The sequence below is a fragment of the Pseudophryne corroboree genome, chromosome 3, assembly GCF_028390025.1.
Source record: "Pseudophryne corroboree isolate aPseCor3 chromosome 3, aPseCor3.hap2, whole genome shotgun sequence".
Lineage (NCBI taxonomy): Eukaryota > Metazoa > Chordata > Amphibia > Anura > Myobatrachidae > Pseudophryne > Pseudophryne corroboree.
In genome coordinates this window covers 456,970,774-456,989,732 of record NC_086446.1, presented here as the reverse complement: position 1 = coordinate 456,989,732, position 18,959 = coordinate 456,970,774, and the positions used below count along the sequence as shown (strand labels likewise).

The 18,959-nt window shown below is 47.2% G+C and overlaps 1 protein-coding gene across 1 annotated transcript in view; it reads right to left on the bottom strand.

Annotated features, from left to right (window-relative positions):
- Positions 1–18,959, bottom strand: part of LOC135057306 (G2/M phase-specific E3 ubiquitin-protein ligase-like) — an 89,283-nt gene that overhangs the window by 59,106 nt on the left and 11,218 nt on the right. The window contains exons 3-4 of the mRNA XM_063963197.1: positions 16,726–16,823; positions 8,015–8,116 (exon numbers count right to left, since the gene is read on the bottom strand). Coding sequence (XP_063819267.1) covers positions 8,015–8,116; positions 16,726–16,823 — 200 coding nt within the window. The remainder of the gene's footprint in view (positions 1–8,014; positions 8,117–16,725; positions 16,824–18,959) is intronic.

Below are 18,959 nucleotides of genomic sequence, written 5' to 3'. Positions count from 1 at the left end.
TTTTCTAATTTGCAATAGAGATGATTGACACGGAGACGGGACAGAACCTCTTTAACCCAAAAACGATGTTCCTCTAAATCGTTGGCAAAAATGAGGATATCGTCTAGATAGACCACGACATGACGGTATAGAATGTCTCTGAAGATCTCATTGACAAAATGCTGGAAGACAGCTGGAGCATTGCTCAATCCGAAGGGCATGACGAGGTACTCATAATGTCCGTCACGGGTGTTAAAGGCGGTCTTCCACTCGTCACCCTCACGGATCCGGATGAGATTGTATGCACCTCGCAAGTCCAGCTTTGTAAAGATGGTAGCTCCGCTAACTCTGTCAAAGAGCTCAGTAATCAGGGGTAAAGGATAACGGTTCTTGATGGTAATGTCGTTCAAACCTCTGTAGTCGATGCACGGCCGCAGACCACCATCTTTCTTTTTTACAAAAAAGAAGCCTGCGGCGGCTGGAGAAGAAGAAGGTCGAATGAACCCCTTTGCTAGGTTCTCTTTAATATATTCCTCCATAGAATGCGTCTCAGGCAGAGACAACGGATAAGTTCGGCCTCGAGGTGGAACCTTCCCTGGAACGAGATCAATCGGACAGTCCCATTCTCTATGAGGAGGAAGGATATCAGCAGAAGCTTTACTGAACACATCCGTGAAATCTTGATATGGAGGAGGTGGAACATCAGACGACCTGGGGGAGGAAGAACAGACAGGCAATACTTTAAACAAACATGTCTCAGCACAGGAGGAACCCCATGCCAGGATTTGCGTAGTCGTCCAATCAATTGTAGGATTGTGAAGACGGAGCCATGGAAGGCCCAGGACCACAGGATGTGTGGCTCTTGGAATCACTAAAAAAGAAATAAGTTCGGAATGAAGAACTCCCACTCTCAGACGAACTGGTAGAGTCCTTAAAGAAATAACTGCATCAAAAATTTTGCTGCCATCCACGGCAGTTAAAGAAATGGACGAAGGAAGTCTCTCGGTGGGTAGGGACCACCGTTTAACATAGGCTTCGGTAATAAAGTTCCCAGCTGCTCCGGAATCAAGGAGGGCAATGACGTTCCGATAACGTTGAGCAACTTGAAGCGAGACTGGGAGATTACAATCTTGAGGAGATGGAGAGGAGATCATTACTCCTAGCCGGCCCTCTCCTTGGCGAGCTAGGATTTGGAGTTTCCCGGACGTTTGGGACAGGCATTAATGGTGTGAGACGGAGCTGCACAATAGAGACAGAGAAACTCGGAGAGACGTCTTCGGCGCTCAGCAGGAGTTAAACGGGAACGGCCAAGTTGCATGGGCTCATCTTTAGATGGTGACAGTTGACGAGGAGGAGGAGCAGAAGATTTTGGAGCAGATGATCTTCCACGCTCAGTTGCTCTCTCTCTGAAACGTAAATCAACTTTCGTGCAGAGTGAGATTAGCTCATCTAACTTAGAAGGTAAGTCTCTGGTAGCTAACTCATCTTTAATACGCTCAGATAAGCCATGCCAGAATGCAGCATACAGGGCCTCGTCGTTCCATGCCAGTTCGGATGCCAGGATCTGGAACTGTATCAGATATTGTCCTACAGTACGTGACCCCTGGCGTAAACGGAGAATCTCGGATGAAGCTGAGATTACCCGGCCTGGCTCGTCGAAGATGCGCCTGAATGTTGACACGAAGGCAGTGTAGGAAGATAGCAGGGTGTCGGACCTCTCCCATAACGGTGATGCCCAATCAAGGGCTGAGCCACTGAGAAGAGAAATAATGTAGGCAATTTTTGTACGGTCACTGGGAAAATTGCCAGGTTGTAGCTCAAACTGAATCTCACACTGGTTAAGAAATCCCCTGCAGAATCTTGGAGATCCGTCGAATTTTGCTGGCGTTGGAAGATGAAGACGTGGAGCAGAAATGGGTAAGGTGGGTGGGGTTATAGCTGGAGTCACTGTGGTTGACGCACCAGACGCGCCTGATCCACGGAGAGTTGTCTGAATCCCATCCAGCCGAGTAGAGAGATCCTGGAGACAGCGGATGATGTGGCCCTGTGCAGCCTCCTGATGTTCTAGTCGGGCTGCCAGTTCTTGCATCGGCCTGGCCGCTTGATCCTGGTCTCCGGCTGGATTCATTAGGTCAGTGCTTACTGTCACAACTGAGGGCCTGAGCTGACGGGAGGCAGCCTCAGTTGTAGGGGCTGAGATGTACCGGAACCTGGGAGGTTGTATCAGACCCCTGGACATGTAAGTAACATGAATAATAACTGCCCGAAGGCGTGACCACGACAACTTGGATAAAAGTCAATGATGTTTATTATGACAACTCCGCAACACAGCAGCAGTAAAAGAAAACGTAAAAGTCAGCAAAGAATAAATACAGTTCCTGGGTACTACAGGATGGCAGGAGCCACAGGGCACTGGTAGTGTGAGATAGTTCTTATGATCTTCTAGATGGAAAGTCCTTACCAGGCCCGACTGTAGCAATGGAGATAACCCAGGATTGTGCCAGCTGGTGCTCCAGGAAAAGCTGGGTTGCTGAAGATAAAACAGCTGCTGTGGATACTGGCTGGAACCAGACTGTTGTTAGCACGGAGTGGATACTGGCTGGAACCAGTTAAATAATAAATGAACTTGGGAGCGATGAAATATGAACTGAAATGTAGAACTTGAGAGCGGAGAAATAATAATACTGGTGGAGAGTGGTAAAGTGTAGAAAGGACACCGGCCCTTTAAGGGAAGCTGTACTCTGCTGGAAGCTGAGCTGGAAGCAGGTAATGTTGTAGCTGGAAACAGATGAATCCACAATGGATTGGAGAGTCAGGCTACACCGCAGGTGGAATGCTGGTGCGGGTCTCTATGGTGGAAGTCTTGAGACAGGAGCTGGAACCTGGAAGACAATCACAGGAGAGAGACAAACAGGAACTAGGTTTGACAACCAAAGCACTGACGCCTTCCTTGCTCAGGCACAGTGTATTTATACCTGCAGCAAGGAAGGGATTGGCTAGGCAATTATGCAGATTAACAATACTGACAACAGATTGGAGGAAATGATCAGCTGACAGAATCCAAGATGGCTGCGCCCATGCAGACACTTGGAGGGAAGTTTGGTTTGTAATCCATGTGGTAATGAAAACAGTAATGGCGGCGCCGGCCACTGGAGACAGGAGACGCCAGGCTGACAAGTGCACATCCAACCACGCGGACACAGCGGAGGCCGCGGCTGACGTAATCGCCACTCTGACACTCTGCATGCAGAAGCTCAGGGACGGCGGCGGAGGCCGCGGGAGACGCCATGCCAGATGTAATAAGGCGTTACTGTGACAGCGTCTCAGAGAGACAGGAGAGGATGCAGGAATGTGAACATTAGGATAACAGATGGGATCCGGTCCTGGAGCGCTGAGCCAGCCTTAGGAGGCATCTGATGGGTAAGAAATGGCGTCCAGATACCCGGATCGTGACATATATGAATTGTTCTCTCTCTCTTTTGTTTTTTTGCTGTTGTTGTTTTCTCTCTCTTCTCACTCATGCTTTCATGTTTTAAAGATGGTATGTCACCCCTCAGTTAGACAAATGGTGATGCAGGATTTTTTTTTTTTTTTTGCTCCTTACAGAAAGATCGCTGGTTTGGAGGGAATATTGCATCACCAGAATGTTCGTTTGGAAGACTGAGAGACAGCACCTTTGAGAAGACAGCAGAACAAGAAGAACAACAAGACGAGAGAACTAATTATCGTAACAAGTTTCTCTCCCCCTCAAACTGATTTTCTGTACCCCATTACAAATTTCTTCTTTTCTCCTCCTGTAAGATGGACTTGCCCCAAGAGACTGTGATATGGATTTTCCTGTTGACCATGATGTTGACCAGAGCAGTCTATTTCGGCGAGAGTACCAGAGAGGTCGAGAAAGGATCCAGAAAGGTTCCGATGACTGAGACGGAGGTGTAAATTTCCAATAGCAACACAACCACCAAGCAAAAGGCGAGTACCGGAAACGATCTAGCAGCCATGTTATTTGTAAACATTTGTTAGCTGAAAAGAAAACTGTATCTGTAGGCTCTGTGACAATGTAGTTGAGGATGGGTGCATCAAGAAATGCCAATCCAGTTTTAATATCCACATGGACCGGCATCCCTTGAGTGACTATCACTCCTTAGTGGGTAGTGTGCTAAATCAAACAGATTGTTGGGTATGCTCTCAAATACCTCAAGGTCATAGCAAATCAGGACTAGTACCATTTCCTTTAACGATAGGGGAGGTACTTGAGCTAAAGGGTGGGAAACCGGTGGACAGGAGGTTTAATATCTCCAGCCCTCCTAGTTTGAAGCTCCACCAATACCATGTGGATAGGTCCCTATTATGTTTTAACATCTCCAATCCCCGAAAGCTGGGAAATTGGGAAGTGTCATGGGGTAACCAAACCATGACCTTTTCATATAGAGCAGATAGAATGCCGACAGATACAGAGCTTGTACGCCACATAGCCAGTAGAGGAAAAATCTTTCCGGTATAGGTATACCTTAGGAAATAGGATTACGAGAGTTGGAGAGGTATCACCAGGATACTGTGCACATATCGTACAACCTGATACGTGTACTAAGCAGATGGAAGAATTAGGGTTAGGAGATTTCACATGGAAGGTGTGTAATATGGTTATGTCCTACTCCGTCCCATATGTTCTCCCCGATGATGCATATTTCATATGCGGGAGGAAGGCGTACAAGTGGCTTGCCCCAAACTCTGAAGGATTGTGTTATATTGGAAAAGTACTACCTGAGGTAATGAGTCTGAGGAGTGAGGAAACTGTAATTCCCATGGATCTGATTTATGACCCAAATGTAGAAACAATGATGTGATGAAAATGCGATTTCTACGGTCCGTTTCTTTCACCTGTTTTTCCGTTTTCTCCAAGGTAAAAAGACCCACTTGGACGAGGAGTTTGATGAGCCGATATACAGACAACAGATGGATTAAAGAAGAAGTTTTGACAACCTGATACACAGATTTTTGATGAACTATGCCATGGATCCCCAGTTTCCCTAGAAATTTTAAAATTACGCTAGCCCAACACTTTTGTAAATCTATGGACATTGACAGCTTTTGCTCGCACCTTATGGGCAAAAGCACAAAGAAGACTGCATTCAACAGACACCAAACAAGACCTCAATCGACGAATGTACATTTACCTGACATAGAATACCACCGCATTTACCGTAATTATGTCTTTTCTTCAATTCTACAACCCTCAGGTAATGACACACATAGTCGATAGGGAATACAGGCACAGATATCAGCAATCACATATCTCCCCCATTCATGTATCATCAACTAAAATGTGCTCCCCCATTTTGTTACAACCAAAGCCGAAAAGAGCTCGGTAAAGTTTGACAGCCCATCCACAGACCCGTACCACGGGATAAGAAGGAATTCAAATGTATACTTCGCAATACCTCGAAGCTTGATTTAAAACACGTACGGCACGATGATACATGACCCCCATACACACATGCTTCTGCTATCTCGCTAGGTCATACCCTTTTCCTACCTTCTCCTCTCCTCCCCTACCCAACCATGTAAATGTATTAACCCCTGACATATATTTTTCTCTTTTTGAAATGTTTTAGAAGGTGGCAGTTATTGTTGACTGCCAAAGGGTGGACTGTCAAAGTCAGAAAAATATCTCTATGCACACTACCATATTTGCACCTCACACAGGTCCGTGCTGCGCATGCGTACGCTCTCCCGTACGTGCGCATACTCACAGTCGCGGGCACCCGCAGGCGCACGGTATGCGTATTTACGGTAGAGTTTATGTGATCGTAGCGTGCGACTCAATCGTTACATATTTTCACTATATAATGTATTTTGTAGATCATGGTCCCTTTGATAGATTCTGAAAGTTTGGTTAATATAGAATGTTCGTGAACAGAGAAATCCCTCTTTGTTTGATACGAAGGGTCAGACAGGAGTAATACAGTGGTGTTTAGTACCCATCGGAAGAGTATTTAATTAGAAATATTCCGGTGTTGGTTTGAAGCAGATTAATCGCTCGTGCGAATAGTTATGGACATAAGAAGTTTATGAACATTTACTGTATTTGCACTTACTTATTCATGCGGCGGGAAACCCAGTTTCCCTCCCACCTGAGCTGTTGGAAATAGTCACGGCCCACCTGTATGAATCAACCTATGACCTTTTGTTATAATGCGAGGAGGAATTCCTGTGTCCAATGAACAATGAGATTGTAGGGACCATTGAATTGTATTGTGTGTGGGGCATAAATAGACAAGCCGATCACATCCAGCTCTCACTCTTCAACGGTTATCATTGCTGAAAATCGGGAGCTGGATGTCCAGAGGCGCATGCGATCGTTTCCTTTGTGCGTAAGTTTTCTCCGCAACTATATTGATCTTCTTGTTATTGTGGGCCAATTTCTCTCTCTCCCTCTCTTCTCCTCTTTCTCTCTTATTTTCCTTTAAATAGTAATTGTATTATATTTCCTGTGTAGTTATCTGGTTAGGTAGTCTATGTTATATTGTAGTGTATGATTTGTATTTGTATTAATTCTTTTGCAAGTATATCATTCATAATATATATATATATTAGGCGTTGGACCCTAAGCCCAGGTATCTGTGTATTTCTTATAGTGTTAAGTATTCTCAGAGCGTCGGTGACGCTCAAACAGCTTTTGAGTAGATAAGGTTACACTGTGTTGCATCTACACCCTATCTCTACACTAAGGTTTTACAGCATATTGCATTGTTTATGGTTTAGATTTAAAGGTTTAACATTGTGAGCGTCGGCGCCGCTGGTGATCTCCTCGTGGTCCCGAGCGTCCGCTACGCTATAGCGAATCATTACGTTAGTCAGCAGCCAATAGCGTGCCTGCCTGTGATCTCTTGGCCGTGAGCGAACGTGACGCTTGAGCGTCTCGACTACGGCTAAGCGATTGTTACGCAACGAGCGTACCCTTACGGTACTTCATACGTAAATAGCGTACAGTGTTCTTAGACCTCATAAAGGGTTTTATATAAGATAAATATTCGGCTTTATCAATTCCAATCGCACAGCCGAACGCAAGGTGATTGACAGGAAGTGGGAGTTTCTGGGTGGCACCTGACCATTTTCTGGGAGTGTTTGGAAAAACGCAGGCGTGGCCGGGCGTTTGCTGGGCGGGTATCTTACGTCATTACCGTGTCACTCGTCGCAGCAATCATCGCACAGGAGTAACTACAGGGCTGGTCTTGTTTTGTACAAAATGTATTTGCAAGCGCTCAGCTGCACAGGCGTTTGCACTCCTGCAAAGCGAAAATACACTCTCCCGTGGGCGGCGACAATGTGTTAGCACGGCTGCTAAAAACTGCTAGCGAGCAATCAACTCGGAATGACCACCAATGAACCTTATTCAGCTTCAGTTGCAGTTTTGCTGAAGTAGCAAAACTGCAACTGGTTGCGAATGCTAGCATTCTAATGGCGGTCTGTAATGCGATTGCATTGCTGATTAAGGGAAGCCGCCCTGGCTGCGAAGGCAGTCGTGCTGCTGCCATTTTCCTCAGCCGTGCTAACGCTATGCTGCCTCCCACTGGGAGTGTATTTTAGCTTAGCAGAAGTGCGAACGAAAGGATCGCATAGCGGCTACAAATTTATTTTGTGCAGCTTTAGAGTAACTCAATACCTACTCAGCGCTTGCGATCACTTCAGATTGTTCAGTTCCTGTTTTGACGTCACAAACACACCCTGCGTTTGCCCATCCATGCCTGCGTTTTTCCTGGCACCCCTGCGTTTTTTCGAACACTCCCTGAAAATGGTCAGTTGACACCCAGAAACGCCCACTTCATGTCAATCACTCTACGGCCAGCAGTGCGACTGAAAAGCTTCGCTAGAGCCTGTGTGAAACTACATCGTTCGCTGTAATAGTACGTCGCGCGTGTGCATTTCGCCACATATGCATGTGCAGAAGTGCCTTTTTCCCCTCATCGCTGCACAGTGAACAAATGCAGTTAGCGATCAACTCGAGTATCAGCATGATTATATAGCTCCTCACCGTCTCTGCTGCCTGACTCGCTGCTTTTCTCACATCAGGATAGAGGAACCCGTAGAAGCCCTGATGGTCTTGGCCTCTCTGCGGCACACCACTGGACAAGAGCTGAATCAGAAAGAGTGGGAAATGTACATATGGCCATGACCACAACTAGGATACTGATACATTTCTATAACAATTTGAAACAATTGCATAACGTGTTCTAGTGTTAGTACTGAAAGTTTATTTTTAGAATGTTCAATATTTTTTTATATATATATGATATGGGATATAGGTGAGTTGGCACTCCCTGGACAGTTGCAAAGCTGCGCTGGTGCCTTTTCCAAGGTGAATGGTAATATACAGCATGAAAAAAGGAGCGGCACTCGGCGTCTTGAAAATGGCAAAGTGTATTAAAAAACACAGCAACTTATTCCTACGTTTCGGGGCTTGACAAAGGGGCATGTAAGCCCCGAAACGTCGGAATCAGTTGCTGTGTTTTTTAATACACTTTGCCATTTTCAAGACGCCGAGTGCCGCTCCTTTTTTCATGCTGTATATATATATATATGTATATATATACAAACACACATATATAATTTATCTATGTTTATATGGGATACGGTAAGTAGGGTGACCAGACTATCCCTTTAACCTGGAACACTCATGAATTACACAGGTTCTTTGGCTGCTTAAAACCAGGTGAAATGCAGTCTTGAAGTCAGCCAGCCGCAGAACCTGTGTACTTCATGAGTGTCCCAGGTTAAAGGGATAGTCTGGTCACCCTACGGTAAGGATCCCAGCGTTCGGAATCCCAATGTATGGAATACCGATGCTGGGATCCCGACAAGGATGCTAATGCTGATGCTGGGATCCCAAACGCCGACCTGCCACCACTCAGGAAAAGTAAGCCACGGGAGGGGGTGGGGAAGGGGGGAGTTAGGTTCAGGCTGCCGGGAGAGGGTTAGGCTGCGGGTGTGGGAAGGTTAGGGTTAGGCTGCGGGAAGGGTGGATTATAATTAGGCCAGTGGTTCCCAAACTGTGTGCCGTGGCACCCTGGGGTGCCTCAGGACACTTGCAGGGGTGCCTTGGATTGGTGACCCAGGATCAAGTAAAATGATTTATAATCAATGTAATAGGCAAAACCAGTGCTGGTGGCTGCCAATCATAACATATGTAGACAAACAGTAGCAAATCCTGTTCCTCACCGCACAATTGAACCTAAGGATGACATGTAAACACAATTTACTTCATTTAATATTTATTCTCAATATATCAATAGAAAACTTTTGGCCCAGGGGTGCCATGAAAAAATAAGATTTTAAACCTACCGGTAAATCTTTATCTCGTAGTCCGTAGAGGATGCTGGGACTCCGTAAGGACCATGGGGATAGACGGGCTCCGCAGGAGACATGGGCACTTTAAGAAAGACTTTGGATCTGGGTGTGCACTGGCTCCTCCCTCTATGCCCCTCCTCCAGACCTCAGTTAGAGAAACTGTGCCCAGAGGAGATGGACAGTACGAGGAAAGGATTTTTGTTAATCTAAGGGCAAGATTCATACCAGCCACACCAATCACACCGTATAACCTGTGATATACTATCTAGTTAACAGTATGAAACAACAACATATCATCGGTGCAAAACCGACAAAACTATAACATAACCCTTATGAAAGCAATAACTATATACAAGTCTTGCAGAAGTAGTCCGCACTTGGGACGGGCGCCCAGCATCCTCTACGAACTACGAGAAAAAGATTTACCGCTACGTTTAAAATCTTATTTTCTCTAACGTCCTAGAGGATGCTGGGACTCCGTAAGGACCATGGGGATTATACCAAAGCTCCCAAACGGGCGGGAGAGTGCGGATGACTCTGCAGCACCGATTGAGCAAACAGGAGGTCCTCCTCAGCCAGGGTATCAAACTTATAGAACTTTGGAAAGGTGTTTGACCCCGACCAAGTAGCAGCTCGGCACAGCTGTAGTGCCGAGACCCCTCGGGCAGCCGCCCAAGACGAGCCCACCTTCCTAGTGGAATGGGCCTTAACCGATTTTGGTAACGGCAATCCTGCCGTAGAATGCGCCTGCTGAATCGTGTTACAGATCCATCGAGCAATAGTGTGCTTTGAAGCAGGGCCGCCAACCTTGTTGGCAGCATACAGGACAAACAGTGCTTCTGTTTTTCTGATCCTAGCCGTTCTGGCCACGTAAATCTTCAAAGCCCTGACCACATCAAGGGACTCGGAATCCTCCAAGTCACGTGTAGCCACAGGCACGACAATAGGTTGGTTCATATGAAAGGATGAGACCACCTTAGGTAGGAATTGAGGACGGGTCCGCAATTCCGCTCTATCCATATGGAAAACCAGATAGGGGCTTTTATGTGATAAAGCCGCTAATTCCGAAACTCGCCTAGCCGAAGCCAAGGCTAACAACATGACCACCTTCCAAGTGAGATATTTCAACTCCACTGTTTTAAGTGGTTCAAACCAATGTGACTTAAGAAAACTTAACACCACGTTAAAGGTCCCAAGGCGCCACCGGAGGTACAAAAGGAGGCTGAATATGCAGTACTCCCTTCACAAAAGTCTGTACTTCAGGCAGAGAGGCCAATTTCTTTTGAAAGAAAATGGATAAGGCCGAAATCTGAACTTTAATGGAGCCTAATTTTAGGCCCAAATTCACTCCAGTTTGTAGGAAGTAAAGAAAACGGCCTAGATGGAATTCTTCCGTAGGAGCATTCCTGGCCTCACACCAAGAAACATATTTTCTCCATATTCGGTGATAATGTTTAGATGTCACGTCCTTCCTAGCCTTTATTAGCGTAGGAATGACCTCATCTGGAATACCTTTTTCCGCTAGGATCCGGCGTTCAACCGCCATGCCGTCAAACGCAGCCGCGGTAAGTCTTGGAACAGACAGGGACCCTGTTGCAACAGGTCCTGTCTTAGAGGAAGAGGCCACGGATCTTCTGTGAGCATTTCCTGCAGATCCGGATACCAGGTCCTTCATGGCCAATCTGGAACAATGAGTATTGTTCTCACTCCTCTTTTTCTTATTATTCTCAACACCTTGGGTATGAGAGGAAGAGGAGGAAATACATAGACCGACTGGAACACCCACGGTGTCACTAGGGCATCCACAGCTACCGCCTGAGGGTCTCTTGCCCTGGCGCAATACCTTTGTAGCTTTTTGTTGAGACGGGACGCCATCATGTCTATTTGGGGCAGTCCCCACCGACTTGCAATCTGCGTGAAGACTTCTTGATGAAGTCTCCACTCTTCCGGATGCAGGTCGTGTCTGCTGAGGAAGTCTGCTTCCCAGTTGTCCACTCCCGGAATTAACACTGCTGACAGTGCGCTTACATGATTTTCCGCCCAGCGAAGAATTCTGGTGGCTTCCACCATCGCCACTCTGCTCCTTGTGCCGCCTTGGCGGTTTACATGAGCTACTGCGGTGACGTTGTCTGACTGGATCAGAACTGGTCGGTCGCGAAGTAAGGTCTCCGCTTGACGTAGGGCGTTGTATATGGCCCTTAGTTCCAGGATGTTGATGTGAAGACAAGTCTCTTGACTTGACCAAAGGCCTTGGAAATTTCTTCCCTGTGTAACTGCTCCCCAACCTCGGAGGTTCGCGTCCGTGGTCACCAGGATCCAATCCTGAATGCCGAACCTGCGGCCCTCTAGAAGGTGAGCACTCTGCAGCCACCACAGGAGAGATACCCTGGCCCTGGGGGACAAGGTGATCCGCTGATGCATGTGCAGATGTGACCCGGACCATTTGTCCAATAGGTCCCATTGGAAAGTCCTTGCATGGAACCTGCCGAAGGGAATGGCTTCGTATGTTGCCACCATTTTTCCCAGGACTTGAGTGCAATGATGTACTGACACTTGTTTCGGCTTCAACAGGTTCTTGACTAGAGTCATGAATTCCTGCGCTTTTTCCGTCGGAAGAAAAACCCTTTTCTGGTCTGTGTCCAGAATCATGCCCAAGAAGGGCAGGCGAGTCGTAGGATTCAGCTGCGACTTTGGAATATTGAGAATCCAGCCGTGTCGCTGTAACACCTTCAGTGAAAGGGATACGCTGTTCTGCAACTTCTCCCGTGATCTCGCTTTTATGAGGAGATCGTCCGAGTACGGGATAATTGTGACACCCTGCTTGCGCAGGAGCACTATCATTTCCGCCATTACCTTGGTGAAAATTCTCGGGGCCGTGGAAAGCCCAAACGGCAACGTCTGAAATTGGTAATGACAATCCTGTATCGCAAATCCCAGGTACGCCTGATGAGGAGGATATATGTGAACATGCCGGTATGCATCCTTTATGTCCAGCGATACCATAAAATCCCCCCCTTCCAGGCTGGCGATGACCGCTCTGAGCGATTCCATCTTGAACTTGAACCGTTTTAAGTAAAGGTTCAGGGATTTTAAATTCAAAATGGGTCTGACCGAACCGTCCGGTTTCGGGACCACAAACAGGGTTGAATAGTACCCCTTCCCTCTCTGAAGCAGGGGAACCTTGGCCACCACTTGTTGAATACACAATTTTTGAATCGCATGTAACACTATCTCCCTTTCCAGGGGAGAAGTTGTTAGCGCCGATTTGAAAAACCGGCGAGGAGGCACCTCTTCGAATTCCAGCTTGTATCCCTGGGAAACAATTTCCATTGACCAGGGATCCACCTGTGATTGAACCCAGATGTGGCTGAACAGTCGAAGACGTGCCCCCACTGGAGCGGACTCCCTCAGGGGAGCCCCAGCGTCATGCGGTGGATTTTGCAGAGGCCGGGGAGGACTTCTGTTCCTGGGAACTAGCTGTGTTGTGCAGCTTTTTCCCTCTGCCCTTACTCCTGGCAAGAAAGGACAATCCACGTACTCTTTTGTTTTTATTTGGACATAAGGACTGCATTTGATAATGAGGCGCTTTCTTAGATTGTGAGGGAATATATGGCAAAAAATTCGATTTACCTGCCGTAGCTGTGGAGACGAGGTCCGAGAGGCCCTCTCCAAACAATTCTTCACCCTTGTAAGGCAAAAACTCCATATGCCTCTTTGAGTCGGGTCCATAAGACTCGCCTAGCAGAAATGGACAGAACCCAGTAAACTAATGTCTCTTTGAGCATCCCTCATATATAAGACAGCATCTTTTATATGCCCTAGGGTCATTAAAATGGTATCCTTATCAAGGGTCTCAATATCCGCTGATAAAGAATCTGTCCATGCTGCTACAGCACTACAAACCCAGGCCGACGCAATTGCCGGTCTGAGTAACGTACCAGAATGTGTGTAAATGGACTTCAAGGTAACCTCCTGCTTGCGGTCAGCAGGATCCTTGAGGGTAGCCGTATCTTGGGATGGGAGCGCTATCTTTTTTGATAAGCGTGTCAGAGCTTTGTCTACCCTAGGGCAGGATTCCCACCGTATTCTGTCCTGTGACGGGAAATGATACGCTGTTAGAATCCTTTTGGGAATCTGCAGTTTTTTGTCTGGAGTTTCCCACGCTTTTTCGCATAACTCGTTCAGCTCATGTAAGGATGGAAAGGTGACCTCAGGCTTCTTTCCTTTATACATGTGTACCCTCATGTCAGGGACAGGGGGTTCCTCTGTGATATGCAAAACATCTTTAATTGCGATAATCATATATCGAATACATTTAGCCACCCTTGGCTGCAATTTTGCATCATCATAGTCGACACTGGAGTCTGAATCCGTGTCGGTATCTGTGTCAACTATTTGGGATAGTGGGCGCTTCTGAGACCCCGAAAGTCCCGGCGACATTGGGACAGACATGGGTTGACTCCCTGACTGTACCCTAGCTTCAGCTTTGTCTAATCTTTTGTGCAATAAATTAACATTAGCACTTAAAACATTCCACATATCCATCCAGTCAGGTGTCGGCGCTGCCGACGGAGATCTTATATTCATACACTCCCCCTCCTCCTTAGGTGAGCCTTCAACCTCAGACATGTCAACACACGCGTACCGACACACCACACACACACAGGAAATGTTTACCCAGTAGCGCTTTTGTAGCATGTATATGCGCCAATTATGTGCCCCCCCTCTACTTTAAAATCCTCTTTCACCGTGTGTCAAGCAGGGGAGAGTCCGGGGAGCTTCCTCTCAGCGGTGCTGTGGAGAAAAAATGGCGCTGGAGAGTGCTGAGGGAGAAGCCCCGCCCCCTCGGCGGTGGGCTTCTGTCCTGCTCAAATTTCCTAATAACATGGCGGGGGCTGTTTTTATACATGTACAGTGCCCAGCTGTACATGTATATATGTGTATTTGCCACAGGAGGTGTTTATTGCTGCCCAGGCTTCCCCCCCCCCTGCGCCTTGCACCCATACAGTGACCGAAGTGTGTGAGGTGAATGGGAGCAATGGCGCACAGCTTCACTGCTGTGCGTTACCTCTATGAAGATCAAGGTGTCTTCTGCCGCCTCTGAAGATCTTTTCCTCACATACTCACCTGGCTTCTCTCTTCCGGCTCAGCGAGGAGGATGGCGGCGCGGCTCTGGGACGGACGGCGAGGGTGAGACCTGCGTTCCGATCCCTCTGGAGCTAATGGTGTCCAGTAGCCTAAGAAACAGAGCCCTGAAACTCAGAGAAGTGGGTCTGTTTCTCTCTCGTCAGTCCCTCGATGCAGGGAGTCTGTTGCCAGCAGGCTCCCTGAAAATAAAAAACCTAACTAAAATACTTTCTTTTACAGGAAACTCAGGAGAGCTCCCTGAAAGCACCCAGTCTCCACTGGGCACAGTATCAAACTGAGGTCTGGAGGAGGGGCATAGACGGAGGAGCCAGTGCACACCCAGATCCAAAGTCTTTCTTAAAGTGCCAATGTCTCCTGCGGAGCCCATCTATCCCCATGGTCCTTACGGAGTCCCAGCATCCTCTAGGACGTTAGAGAAATATTCTGATAGTCTAGTGCGCTGTGATTCAAAATCGTTTGGGAACCACTGAATTAGGCAACCCCAGAGAGGGTTAAGCTGCAGGAGAGGGAGGGTTAGCAGGGCCGAAACTAGGGGGGGGCTAGGGGGGAAGGCGACCTGGGCGCCGGATTGGAGGGGGCGCCGAGACCCCCTAACACCCGCCGCGGCACTTTTAAACCCCCTTCTCCCGAGTGCCCAGCTCGGGGGGCGGGGTTTCGCGGAATGACGCGATTGCGTCACGGCGCAAACGCGTCATTCCACGAAACCCCGCCGGAGGAGGAAGAAGGGGGAGCCGCGCAGACGAGGAGGGAGAGGCGGCTGAAGAGCGGCGAGAACCGCTTCAAATGTAAGTCAGCCCCTCTCCCTTCCTCTCTCTCTCTCTCTCTCTCTCCCTCCACCACCTGCCGCAATGTGTAAAATGGGGACCTGTGCCTGCCGCAATGTGTAAAATGGGGACACTTGCCAGCGTACTGTGTAAAATGGGGACCTGTGCCTGCCGCAATGTGTAAAATGGGGACACTTGCCAGCGTACTGTGTAAAATGGGGACCTGTGCCTGCCGCAATGTGTAAAATGGGGACACTTGCCAGCGTACTGTGTAAAATGGGGACCTGTGCCTGCCGCAATGTGTAAAATGGGGACACTTGCCAGCGTACAGTGTAAAATGGGGACCTGTGCCTGCCGCAATGTGTAAAATGGGGACACTTGCCAGCGTACTGTGTAAAATGGGGACCTGTGCCTGCCGCAATGTGTAAAATGGGGACACTTGCCAGCGTACTGTGTAAAATGGGGACCTGTGCCTGCCGCAATGTGTAAAATGGGGACACTTTTTCCTGCCGCAATGTGTAAAATGGTGACACTTTTTCCTGCCGCAATGTGTAAAATGGGGACACTTTTTCCTGCCGCAATGTGTAAAATGGGGACACTTGCCAGCGTACTGTGTAAAATGGGGACACGTGCCTGCCGCAATGTGTAAAATGGGGACACTTTTTCCTGCCGCAATGTGTAAAATGGGGACACCTGTCTGCCGCAATGTGTAAAATGGGGTCACCTGTCTGCCGCAATGTGTAAAATGGGGACACTTTTTCCTGCCGCAATGTGTAAAATGGGGACACCTGTCTGCCGCAATGTGTAAAATGGGGTCACCTGTCTGCCGCAATGTGTAAAATGGGGAATGGGGACACTTGCCTGTCGTACTGTGTAAAATGGGGACACTTTTTCCTGGATATGAAATTTATGTTAGAAAAGGCAGTTTTTCAGGTAAAAAAGTTCTGAAAGATATATATATATATATATATATATATATATATATATATAATATTTTTATTCATTTATTTATTTATTTTAATTTTTTTTTTTTATTTATTTATTGTAAAATACATTTATTTATTTTTGCGGGGGGGGGGGGGGGGGTCAAATGACTACCTTGCCCCGAGTGACAAAAATCCTAGTTTCGGCCCTGGGGTTAGGTTTAGGCTGTGAGGAGGGAGGGTTAGGTTTAGGCTTTGGGGAGGGGAGGTTAGGGTTAGACACCAACGGGGATGTTTAGGTTTAGGCTGTGGGGAGGGAGAGTTAGGGTTAGGGGGGTTAGGGATTAGGTTTACGTACCTTGCAGGTGTCGGGATTCCCAGCGTCGGAATGTCACAGTTGGTATCTTGCCTGCCGGCATCCCGACCGCTGGGATATCGTATATAACCCATATATATATAAGTTTTAGACCATTTTAAGTAAACAAAATAAATATATTTTTAATTTTCTAAAATAAAAAAATAAAATAAAATGGTGCATGAAGTAATAAATTTTACATATTTACCAAACAATAATGATGTGTTGTTATTTTCTCTTGATCATTAGTCAGGAGCTCTCCGTACTTGGATGTATCATTCTCTACTCGCCCACAGAAGATACATTCTGTGGAAGGAAGACAAGAAGTTAGCGGTGCTCTTCATATGTATTTGTAATTATGTTATGCAGTCAGATATTGCAATACATGTTCATAATGAGTTATGTCATGCAGTAATGTGGAAGCTGTTGAAGGAGAGCGCTCAGTGCCATCTCTTCTGTGCAGAGGGGACCCCGGAATACCTCAGTGGAGTGACAGCGCAACCTCTGACCTAGCCAGTCTAAATGGGCTGCTGCACACACGCAGCTCATCCACACGTCTCACAGCTCCATCTTTCATAGAGGAAGGACGTGCCCCTGAATGTCTCCTCAATGGAGACTGTGTGTATGCTACAGGAGAAACCCTGGTAAGTACCCCAGCGTTACCACCACTATACAGCATACCACCTACATAAATGCCCAAAGGTTCTTGGTTCTGACTCTGTAGCGCATGTTACATTATGCATGTACTGCATTAACCCTGTGTCACCCTGGAACTCATGCTGCATTTTGCAGACCAAGCTTTCTATTTTTCAACATTTTTAACTTTCTTTCACTGCTCCATCACCCCCACTGGCACCGCGACTCCAGCCACAGCTAGGAACTTTTGGCGGGACCCAGCAGCCTTCACAAGCATAGCCAAACAGGGGTGCACCTGGACAGTGTGAGACAGGTAAGGCAGGATCCCGCTTGAGGGACTGCCACGATCGTGGCAGTCCATACCTCTGGTACAGGGGACGGACCGGAGGTTGCTGATGTGGACCCAGGCCATGGCCAGTCTTGGGATTTACTAGACCACCAGGGCACATATAATACTGGTGCTGGGGACACTTTATTGAAGCCAGGGAACCAGTGGTAAATGTCAGCCAGGGGAGGACAGCGCTTCCCCAGCGGTACCCCCAGCCAAGGGCGCCATTCCGCTGTGATCTTCCTGCCCTGAGCTGTTCCTCCTCCACCCTCCTTCCTCACAGAGACGCTGGGTAGCCATTACAGGAGCTCTGCAGGTCTCCAGGAATGCTGGGTTTGGTCTCCCTGTATACCTCTCCTTGGAGTCAGGTTATACACAGTGCTGATTCCTACAACTATCATAGCTGAGTAGTTGAATTTAGTGCCCACTGCAGTTAAATTGTGATTCCTGCATTGTATGTTACTTATGCTAAATCTGCTATCTGTTGTTTTCTGACTGAACATTTTTATCACTCTTTCTTTCTTTCTTTCTTTCTTTCTTTCTTTTTCTTTCTTTCTTTCTTTCTTTCTTTCTTTCTTTCTTTCTTTCTTTCTTTCTTTCTTTCTTTCTTACTGGTGTGAAAAGGGTTTACTATTGCCCACTTTACAGATTATTGTATTTGTGAAGGCTCATTGTCACATACTGCTCTCCATTGGTATGTAGATTCCCGACTGTCGGACAGAAGCCCCACTTGTTTGGTTGTCCATGCCACCACCTGAGGGGGAATAGAACCTTGTGGCGACCAAAGGTATTTTGCCGGGATCCCGTCAGTCAGGGAATCATACTGATCCCTCTCAGTTACACTCTGCACATTACCATATTGCTGTTATTCTTACAAAGGCAAGGCAGCTAAACAGGTGAGGCCCCTACCCAGATATCATGTAGGACCTGTTCAACGGGGTTAACACTGCAATATTTGTTACAAGACGGTCAGTGTGCATCTTGTTTTGCACCTCCAGGCCAGTCAATACTAGAGATGAGCGCCTGAAATTTTTCGGGTTTTGTGTTTTGGTTTTGGGTTCGGTTCCGCGGCCGTGTTTTGGGTTCGACCGCGTTTTGGCAAAACCTCACCGAATTTTTTTTGTCGGATTCGGGTGTGTTTTGGATTCGGGTGTTTTTTTCAAAAAACACTAAAAAACAGCTTAAATCATAGAATTTGGGGGTCATTTTGATCCCAAAGTATTATTAACCTCAAAAACCATAATTTACACTCATTTTCAGTCTATTCTGAATACCTCACACCTCACAATATTATTTTTAGTCCTAAAATTTGCACCGAGGTCGCTGTGTGAGTAAGATAAGCGACCCTAGTGGCCGACACAAACACCGGGCCCATCTAGGAGTGGCACTGCAGTGTCACGCAGGATGTCCCTTCCAAAAAACCCTCCCCAAACAGCACATGACGCAAAGAAAAAAAGAGGCGCAATGAGGTAGCTGTG